This window comes from Vipera ursinii, assembly GCF_947247035.1.
Source record: "Vipera ursinii genome assembly, chromosome: 6".
NCBI classification, from domain to species: Eukaryota; Metazoa; Chordata; class Lepidosauria; order Squamata; family Viperidae; genus Vipera; species Vipera ursinii.
Window position 1 is genome coordinate 58,748,562 of NC_139515.1, and position 11,336 is coordinate 58,759,897.

General features: G+C 37.1%; 1 protein-coding gene across 1 annotated transcript in view; it reads right to left on the reverse strand.

Annotated features, from left to right (window-relative positions):
- The window catches only part of GUCY2C (guanylate cyclase 2C), a gene marked incomplete at its 5' end in the record, with an annotated part of 81,281 nt that extends 70,168 nt beyond the window's left edge, over window positions 1–11,113 (reverse strand). Inside the window, 4 exons of the mRNA XM_083365362.1 lie at window positions 947–1,162; window positions 2,540–2,607; window positions 9,787–9,905; window positions 10,921–11,113. Of these exons, the coding sequence (XP_083221488.1) occupies window positions 947–1,162; window positions 2,540–2,607; window positions 9,787–9,905; window positions 10,921–11,113 (596 nt within the window). The remainder of the gene's footprint in view (window positions 1–946; window positions 1,163–2,539; window positions 2,608–9,786; window positions 9,906–10,920) is intronic.
- Between the last annotated feature and the right edge of the window lie 223 nt (window positions 11,114–11,336).

Consider the following 11,336-nt stretch of genomic DNA (forward strand, 5'->3'; position numbering starts at 1 on the left):
AGAATATCAAAAGGAAACAATTGAGCATCGAGTTTCTAACTGGAAAAATAAACCTATGCACAGTTAATACCTGAAGGACATTGAAGGGAAGGCAGATACAAAACTAACATGGAGCTGGCTGAAATCAGGGGTGCTGAAGAAAGAAATTGAAGGTTTCATTTTGGTTGCCTAAGAACAAGCCTTGCAGACCAATTCCATGAAAGCAAAAAGTCAACATGTCAGTAATAACAGCAAATGTCGCTTATGCAGTGAGAAAAATGAAACAGTGAATCTTCTTATCAGTGCCTGCATCAAAATCTCATGGATGGATTATCTACAATGTCATAATCAAGTTGCCAAAATCATACATTGGAAGCTTTTCCAAAAGTTTGGTTCGAAGGTAGCAAAAATTACTGGAAACGCCAAATTGACAAAGTTCTTGAAATTGAACAGCTCAAGATCTTGTGAGACTTTCGAATCCAAACAGACAAACATCTGGCCCACAACATGCCTGACATCATTATTGTGGAAGCAACTAGAAAAAATAATAAAATACCACGATCTGCAAATTGAAGTTGAGCGATTGTGGAGGAAAAAATCAATGGTTGTACCAATAGTAATTGGAGCCCTTGGAGCAATACTCAAAGGGTTGCCAAGATACATGGAAATTTTGAACTTATTAGACCTGAATATTCTGACTTTGCAAAAAACCACATTACTCGGAACTGCCTATATATTCAGACGTTACCTTAATAGCTCTTAGGTCCTTGGTTAGGACTTGAACTGTTAAGTTTTTACCAGTTCCAGACTGTGAATCAAATTGAAGATTAAATCTTAACAATAACAAAAACAACAACAAATAAATAAATAAATAAAATTGATAAGACTTAAACTGGATCCTTGCACGGATGAATGTTGCATTTAAAAATACACTGAATTTCAAAATGATAGCTTGAAAGTTTCTTACCAGTAGCAATCTTCATTGATGTCATTCTTCCTATAGACATAAACTGTTTCCCATACATTAGTTTTGAATGGCAAATTGGAATTTTTCCAAAAATCAATCAAGAAGTAGGTCACTTTCCTAGTTGGTGTTAACATCCTTATTAAGTTTTCTTTGAAGTCACAAGACAAACCAAAACTCCCAACGGAAATTAGAGGGAAATCAGATACATGATTTACTCTAGAAAATAAATAATAACCAAATGATCTCACCATGGCCGCTATTGCTATCAGTTAATAGAAGTAATGGGAGTCACACTTGTAATACTCTTCAATTTGACATAAGCTTAAAATCAATAAAAAATCAAAATAAAGCTGTTTCTTTTAGACAAATGATTTAGTAAATTACACAAGTAGTTCTTATAGTAAAAGTTACAGTGTGGACTGCTTCAGTTGAGTCTTTCAATCAGTTAGACAGCTATCAATGCCATTCACAAAATTAAGGTCCTGTCCTCCTCCCATCTATTGTTCTATTACCCATCAGTCAGGATTCAACCAGAGGGCACACACTCCTTGGGGGCTACTTTGAAAGAGGGCATCCTTAGAGTTTTATCCTAATTTTTTAAAAGTTGTTTATTTTTCCTCTTATGTATACTGAATATTTCATGAATAGATATTGGGCGTGGAGAATGACTGGACAAATTGCTGTCAATATACCTGTGTTCTAAGGTTACCAGGTCTGGGCCTCAGAAATATGGACAATTATAGAAAGCAGCAAAGATTATCTATATTTCTTTGCTGATATCTAATTTTTAATAGCTGTTATATTTATACACAAGGCCAGGGGTAGGCAACCTTGGCTCTTTTATGACTCATGGACTATGCTGACTCAGGAATTCTGGGAGTTGAAGTCCATGAGTCATAAAAGAGCCGAGGTTGCCTACCCCTGCACAAGGCCAACACCATAGCAACTCTAGTCTATTAGCAAGTTCCAGTGCTTTCAGTCAAAAATGTAATTTCCTATGGAATATTTACTACAATCGGAATAAAAATATTATTATTTATTAAACTGGGTATGCTGCTGAATCTTGCAGACTCAAGTAGCTTACAACAGCATAAGAAAATGTAAGCTGAGAAAGGATCTGAAAGTATAATATTTGATACATGAATCTCCTAAACTTTTAAACATGTAACAAGTTAATTCAATATTTTAATCTTATTCAAATACAGACATTCCTTGACTTATGACCATAAGTAGGACTGGAGAATTCATTATTAAGTGGTGCAGTCATTATCATGTGATCATGATTGTTAAGCAAATCATCACATTTGTTAAACAAGACATTACATGATTATGGTTTGCAAACTTCCCTGGTGGTTTTCCCATTGACTTTGTTTCTTGGAAGCCAGCTGGGAAGGTCACAAATGATGCTGCAATCATTGTAAATACATGCTGGTTGCCACGCATTCAATTGAGATCACATATCCATAAGGATTCTGTGATGGTCATAAGAGTGGGGACTAGTCATAAATCACTTTTCTCACCACCATAATAATTTTGGACAATCGCCAAATGAATGGTCTAAGTCGAGGATTACCAGTATTGGTTGATACTTACGAGACCATCTGATATGTAGCAAATGAACATGCAGGACCCAGGACAACACACCCTAGATTTTTATAGGTCTATAATATAAAAGATCAAAATAAAGATATTAGAATGTGTCTCTACACAACTTCATCAAGTGTGCTAGTTATAGCCATTACTGGATAAGAGGTCCTGTTTTCTCTCATGTTTTAATTACCTCTTGACCAGATTACTATTATATGCTTTAAATGGAACGGTCCTTACACACCATCCTGAAGCTACATCTTAAGAAGTTATGGACATTCCTTGTTTTGCTCCTAGTGCCTTTACTTCAAGAGGCTTCTAGGAGCAGTTCAAGGTGCTGGTTGTCACTTTTAAAGCTCAACTTTGCTCATACCACATATCTTCAAAATTTCTTGCTCCCAGTAGTTTCTGTCCAGCAGAAGACTGGAACAGATGGCTGTTTTGGAATCCCTACTCTAATGAAGTGTCACTTTATGAGCCATTAAAGCAAGTCTTCTCAGCTGTTGTCTCCCTTCTCTGGAACAGCACGGCCCACTACAAGATTAAAGTAGCTCCAACCCTATTGAGCTCAGGAAGGTCATTAATCAATGGAGTAAGATGAGTTGAAATCTGAAAAGGATGAAGTTGCTCTGAAGAAAAATGGTTATGGCACCAGGTTGTGTTTTTATTGTTTTAATGGAGCTTTGTTTTCTACTGCAATTGTGAGCCACTCAAAATTGTGTCTCTTAAGACGGGCAGCTATGTATAACTGCATTTATCATTGAATAATGTGATAATGTCTTACAATTAGCATGGTGCAAATCATTATAAGATGCCATGGAATAGTGATAATGCTTAGCTTTATGACCTGTACTTAAATGAAGTAACATATATGAAAGATGGAACATGCAAGCTCCATTCAAAACAAACAAAAAAGGCAGAAACATATGTTGAGGAACATTTCATCTTATGCAGTATGTGGAGAATAGGCAAACAAAGTATAATCCGTTGGTGTCACATATGGAATGAATGCAAATCTAACTGGGCTAGCTAGATTTTGAATCAAATAGGTACACATAGAAGTGTGTTTGAGCAACCTGACATGTAACTTCCCCTTCTATAAACAAATAATTCTCCTGCCATCTCATCCAAGACTGGCACCTGATTCTAAGGCTCTTCCCCAGCAGATCTTATTTCTCACCTTATTGAACTGAGCCATTCAATCAGAATGCTGATGCTGTGATGCTGTCATTACTCTCTTGGATTTAAGGCTTCAAATACAGACAACCAGTTTAGTCTAGTGATTAATGGGAGACTTTAATTACCCTGACATCAACTGGGAGACAAACTCTTCTCCAAGTGGAAGATCAAACAGATTCCTGACAAACCTAGCAGACAACTTTGTCTTCCAAAAAGTGGAGAAGGGAACTAGGGGATTAGCCATTTTGGATCTAATTCTCACTAACAGAGATGAAATTATAGAAGGTTTTGAAGCTACAGGAACCTTGGGAGGAAGTGATGATGCAATACTGGAATTCAACATTATGGAAGCACAAGCAACAGAACACAGTCAAACTAGACTGTTGGACTTTAAGAGAGCTAATTTCAATAAACTTAGAGAGGGCTTGGGAAGGATTCCATGGATGAGAATCTTCAAGGGATAAACAACTCAAGAAGCTTGGGAAATTTTCAACAGTGATATAATAAAAGCCCAGTCTAGCACAATACCAACAAAGAGGAAAAATAACAGCTCTCAAAAGAAACCAGCATGGCTGCATAAAGAACTCTCTGATAAATTGAAAGATAAAAAGGACGTATAGAAAGTAGAAAGAGGGGCACATAACTAAGTCAGAATATCAGCAAATAGCCTGAGCCTGCAAAGATGAAGTGAGAAAACCTAAGGCTCAGAATGAACTAAGGCTTGTGACCAAACTCAAAAATAACAAAAAAAGCTTTTTTCAACATGTAAAAAACAAGAAAAAAGTTAAGGAAATGATTCGTCCATTAGTGGGTGAAAGTGGCAAGAAGGTGACAAGCAACAGGGAGAAAGCAGAACTATTTAACTCATTTTTTGCATCTGTCTTTACACAAAGGGAAAAAAAACAGACCAACCTATCAAAAAGAGTGCCATAAAAAACAGAATAGAAACACAAGTTAAGATAGGCAAGAAAATGGTAAGTGAGCACCTGTCCAGCCTAGACGAGTTCAAATCAACAGGACCAGATGGATTACACCCCAAGGTTCTCAAGGAACTGGCAGATGTGATCTCAGAACCACTGAACTATATTTTTCAAAGATCCTGGAGCACTGGGGAAATACCAGAGGACTGGAAAAGAGCTGATGTAGTTCCCATCTTCAAAAAAGGGAAAAAAATAGATCCAGGAAATTACAGACCTATCAGCCTGACCTCAATACCTGGGAAGATTCTGGAAATGATAATCAAACAATGATTCAGCAAAAACCTAGAGGCAAAGTCATTACTAAATGCCAACATGGGTTTGTCAAAAACAGATCATGCCAGACAAATTTTATTGCCTTCTTTAACCAAGTAACAAAATTAGTAGATCAGAGGAATGCTGTGGATATAATTTACTTGGACTTCAGTAAGGCATTTGATAGAGTAGATCACAACCTACTAATTGATAAGATGGAAAAATGTGGGTTGGGCAGCATCACCACCAGATGGATTTGTAGCTGGCTGACCAGCCGCACTCAGCGTCTAGTCCTCAATGGAACCGCATCTACATGGAGGGAAGTGAGTAGTGGGGTGCCCCAGGGCTCTATTCTGTGCCCAGTGCTCTTTAACATCTTCATCAACAATTTAGATGAGGGGATAGATGGGGAAGTCATCAAATTTGCAGACGACACCAAGCTGACAGGAATACCCAACACTACAGAAGACAGGTGTAAGATACAGGAGCATCTGGACAGATTTGAACACTGGGCACTATCTAACAAAATGAAATTCATTGGTGAAAAAACTAAGGTTCTACATTTAGGCAAGAAAAACCAAATGTACAGGTATAGTATAGGGGGTACCTTGCTCAATAGTAGTAACTATTAGAGGGATCTCGGAGTCCTAATGGACAATCACTTAAATATGAGCCAGCAGTGTGCTGCAGCTATCAAAAAAGCCAACACAGTGCTAGGCTGCATTAACAGATTACATTAACAAGATCACGTGAAGTATTAATACTACTTTACAATGCCTTGGTAAGGCCACACTTGGAATACTGCATCCAGTTTTGGTCACCACGATGTAAAGAAGACATTGAGACTCTAGAAAGAGTACAGAGAAGAGCAACAAAGATGTTTAAGGGACTGGAGGCTAAAACATAAGGAACAGCTGCTGGAATTGGGTATGTCAAGTTTAATGAAGAGAAGGATGAGTGGGGACATGATAGCAGTGTTCCAATATCTCAGGGGCTGCCACAAAGAAGAGGGAGTCAAGCTATTTTCCAAAGTGCCCGAAGGCAGGACAAGAAGCAACGGATGGAAACTAATCAAGGAGAGAAGCAACCAAGAACTAAGGAGAAACTTCCTGACAGTTAGAACAATTAACCAGTGGAAAAACCTGCTTCCAGAAGTGGTGAATGCTCCAATACTGAAAGCTTTTAAGAAGAGACTGGATAGCCATTTGTCCGAAATGGTATAGGGTTTCCTGCCTGAGCAGGAAACTAGATGACCTCCAAGGTCCCTTCCAACTTTATTATTATTATATAACTTTTATTCATTAAACATGAAACTCATGAACACTCAAATTGACTGGCACTAATGGTTGACACGGTTTGCTGCCAGCATTCTAGGTATCAACCAGGTATCTCCTTAAAATGTATTGTATTATTATTATTATTATTATTATTATTATTATTATTATTATTGTTGTTGTTGTTGTTGTTGTTGTTGTTGTTGTTATTATTATTATTATTATTATTATTATTATTATTATTATTATTATTATTATTATTATTATTATGACACCAGGCTAGAAACCAGGAGACATGTGTTCTAATTATACCTTAGGCATGAAAACTAGCTGGGTGACTCTCTCAATGTTGGGTCACAAGCTGGTTGATAAATTTCTGCCACAAATAACACATCAATATTTGATTGATTTGAAAAAGCAGCACCTTGGGAAAAACACTAGGAAGGGGGAAAAAAGGCTTCTAATTTTGGCTCTGATTCTGCTGGGGTGGAAGGAAAAGGTCCTTTTTCAGGATGTCTCCAGAGGGCTTGTCAGTCTTTACTCCCTTCTCACTTGTTGGAGCTCAACATCATATCCTGTAGCAATATTTTTATATGTTTAGAATTTAATTAAACTATACTAGCTGGTAGGGCTATGCATATTTTGAAAATTATTTGTGAAAAATTATTTGAACCTTGCAAAAGTAAATCTATCAAGTCTGTCCAGAGGAATTTTCAAGATTCTATATTAATTTCCAGAAATGATTTGAGAGAAGGTTGTGAAAAACAAGCAATCCATGAGTAACTCTTGTACGTTAGATCCTCTTCCAAAATGGAGACAGAATGTTAACTATCAGTGATAGTATAGTCAACATTGTTTATTCTTTGTATTAGATTTTTGATGAATGAAGAGATCCTTTGCTCCCTCTTTGGCAATTGGTTATTGACTTTAACATTTTATCATTTGTCATATCCTCAAGTAATTATCAGAGTCATGCATTTTGTTTCTTCACATTTAAAAAGTTACCGCTGTTTTAAAAATACAATAATAATAGCACAGATATTTGAAAACAGCAGGCTGGTTAGCAAAGGCTGACCAGCTGTCTCCAGAGGGCTTGTCAGTCTTTACTCCCTTCTCACTTGTTGGAGCTCAACATCATATCCTGTAGCAATATTTTTATATGTTTAGAATTTAATTAAACTATACTAGCTGGTAGGGCTATGCATATTTTGAAAATTATTTGTGAAAAATTATTTGAACCTTGCAAAAGTAAATCTATCAAGTCTGTCCAGAGGAATTTTCAAGATTCTATATTAATTTCCAGAAATGATTTGAGAGAAGGTTGTGAAAAACAAGCAATCCATGAGTAACTCTTGTACGTTAGATCCTCTTCCAAAATGGAGACAGAATGTTAACTATCAGTGATAGTATAGTCAACATTGTTTATTCTTTGTATTAGATTTTTGATGAATGAAGAGATCCTTTGCTCCCTCTTTGGCAATTGGTTATTGACTTTAACATTTTATCATTTGTCATATCCTCAAGTAATTATCAGAGTCATGCATTTTGTTTTTTCACATTTAAAAAGTTACCGCTGTTTTAAAAATACAATAATAATAGCACAGATATTTGAAAACAGCAGGCTGGTTAGCAAAGGCTGAAAGGGGCATGGATTCTAAAGACTCAGAGGTGATAGAAGTGAAGAGTGATGAACTGGATTTTTTAAACGATATTAATGAAGATTGGGGAATGGACTTATTATATCTCATTGGAAAACAAATGTTAAGAGATGCATTTCAACCTGTAGGATGTTTTTTTTGAACAACGAATGCTGTAGAAATATCCACAACAGACTTCTGATTTTGAGGAATGGGATCCAATTGTTGGGAATGATCCAGTTAAAATTTTAAGGGAAAGACTTATTATTAAGAATCAATCAAGAATATTTGATCCTGGATGGACCAGAGACAACAGTTGTGGTGGATTAGGGTGGATTAGAACCCATTGTGTGAGTTAAATGCAATAACACAGGGCTTTTCAACCAGTGGTATGGCTACCACCTGTGGTACATTGGCACCTAGAAAAGTGGTAGCAGGGGAGGGGAATGAGCTGAACCAGTGGCAGCAGTGCACAAGCCTGAGCAAGAGGTGGCTGGAGCTGCAGGGCTGTCAGGGCTCAGTGGAAGTGCCAGCATCAGCACCAGGCTCTAGCTGGAGCTCAGCGCTGATCCTGGCACTTCTGCTGAGCCCAACATTCCAATCAGCTGGAATGTTGCAGCATCTCCAGGATCTTGTGATTTACATTCAGATGCTTGGCAGCTGATTCATATCTATGATGGCCATAGTGTCTCAGGGTCATGTGAAGTGACCAAAACCTGCTGCAACCACCCAGCAGACGGGGGGAATAAAAACCAAACACCACACCCCACCCCCGCTGCCAATCCTCAACAGAAATGCTGACAACAATGAAAACCTCAGACAGGAGGAAGAGCACCACCGGGTGGGCAGGCAGGTGTCTTGCTCAGCGGTGGCTTAGGGGTGCACTTTTTTCAGTGCCATTGTAACTTCGAACAGTCACTAAGCAAACTGTTGTAAATCAAGGACTACCTGTACTTCATCACTTTTTTCCTTTTTTTTTTTGGTCAACAAGTTTTTGACACCTTGCTAGGCGACTGGTGGTACTCGGATGTTGCCATATCCTAAAAGTGGTACAATGGGTGAAAAGATTGAAAAGCCCTGCAATAACAAACTGTTAACAGAGGGCCTTGAAGTTTAACTCTACTGTTGGTGTTACCTGTTAACTATGCTTTTTTATATAGTAGATAGATATCAGGTCAAGTGGGTTGGGTAAACAGAGTTGTAGAAGTTCATAAATTGTGTGCCTTTTGCAAGGGTGGGGACTATTATTCTTGAAATATATTTATCAGTGTTCAACTAGGGCAGGGGTGTCAAACTCAATTTCATTGAGGGCCGCATCAGCATTGCAGTTGCCCTCAGGGGGCTGGGTGGGTATGGCCTGGGTGGGCGTGGCCTACTGGGTGGGCGTGGCCAGCTCTACATCATTCGCATCAAGGGGGCCTATGGGGGCCTGGGCAGGAGTGGGACAGATCTGAGGGTCTCTGGCAGAAGGAGGGTCTCTGGGCCAGGGCCAAGGCAGTGGGGGCCGTTCCCTCACTGTTTCCAGGATGGCTTTGCGGGCCGCATGAAACCACTTCGCGGGCCGGATCTGGCCCCTGGGCCTTGTGTTTGACATGTCTGAACTAGGGAGACAACTTGTGTGTATGTTTGCTTATTTCTTTTTATGCACATTTATTTTCTTCTCTCTTTTTGTCTTGTCTTATCTAGTTTTGTTTTGTTTTTGTATTTTCTTTTTTCCCTTTTAGAATTTGTATTTTAATGTTCTGAATAAAAAAATAAAAAATATTGAAAATAAAGAGAAAAATCTATACAAATTAGCAGCATTTAGCAAAGATAAGGGGAAAATAAAGCTAGTCAAACATAATATGAGAAAGAAGCGTAATAGTCACTATAAAGTCACTATAAAGCATGTCAAAGCTGGAAATGTGGCTATAAAAGTTCATCATACTCACAATGAGTTGTCTAACAAATGACACACCTTCACAAGTGCTACTGCGGCACCCTTGTGAGGAGTAGACAGATGTGTTGAATACATCATATGTAGCATTAACTTTGACAGTAACGTTGTTATCTATAACAAAAATAATAATGAATTGTAAGGTAAATTTTGAATGATAAAAATCCACTGAATTGTAAAATATTTTAAAATAATAAAATAATATGTACTACAATAATTTTAATAAGGTTTTATAGTTATTTTTATTGTATTATGTGCCCTTACTGTACATACATACATTGTAGATCTTCTATATTTGAAATAAATGGAACAGAATATGGGAATTTTAATTGAACTCTACCAGTGTGCTATGGAAATTATTATTATTGTACTTTCTGTCTCATTCTTTTGATAAGTAGCAAGTTTTGTTTCAGTTACAGGTAGAGAACTGTCTTCCAAACAGCTGGATACAACTTGAAGCCTGAACGATATTAGTCATATTTTAAGCAATAGCTGAGTAGTATTTAAGGCAAATGCTGATCTCTAAAGAATTTATTTGCAAAATTTTCAAGCAAAGTTTTCAAAGCTGCTAGCCTGCTAATATTTGGAAATAAATTCCCATCATAAATAGTCTGCTTTTCCATACTATCATAAGCATTATGCAACATTTATTTCATTTCTATATAGCAGTTGTAAGATCAATTACAAATGATATCCTATGAAAGAAAAATTGTTACATCATCCTCCAGGAAAGAACAGCATGAATTGCATTCTCAATAAGATAAATTTGAGAAAAGAAATTAGCAGCTATCCTGTATATTTGTCACATTGTGCTGTAATCTAGGAACTGCTCTAGTATCACTACCAAATATTAACATTTTATTATATTAAATATTTTGCATTATTAAAGATATTAAATTATATAAATTGTATTTTGATGTTATGCTTCAAAATGTTTATTTTTAAATAAAGGTGACCGATAGCTTAAAAATATGATGAATTATGTTTCATTAAAACCAACCCTGAACCCACATAAAAGCTGCTATGACAGCATTGGTTTAAACTGTATTGATCAATTATAGATAATTAATTGATAGCTAAAGGTTTCCTAAGTACTGAAACTATAGAACAATGCAGTTAACATCCTTACCTTTCAGAATTTTATTCACCTTTCTGAGCCCCAGTTCTACCATTGGTTTTAAGTTCTCTGAAGTCACTGGATAGTCAAAGTCATTTAGTATCATTACATTGATCACATATTCATCTTTCCCACACTTGTTTTCACTAGTGTGCCACAGCAGCTGACTCAAGAGAAATGTTGTTCCCAAAAGCCGAAACATCATTTTTGCCTTCTTATACTTTGTTACTGGCACTTGGTGTATTTTAACCAGGAGTATCTGTCTTATGTCTAGCACTCTGTTCAACTTTCCTTTTTTAAAATGGGTCCTTCTGTTCTTTTTGGTGCTTCTTTTTCAATCCACGCCCACCTGTCTTACCTGTCACCTGTGTTTGTGAACAATTAACAGGAGTAGAACTCATGAAGATGGGAAGAGACCAAAGGTTATT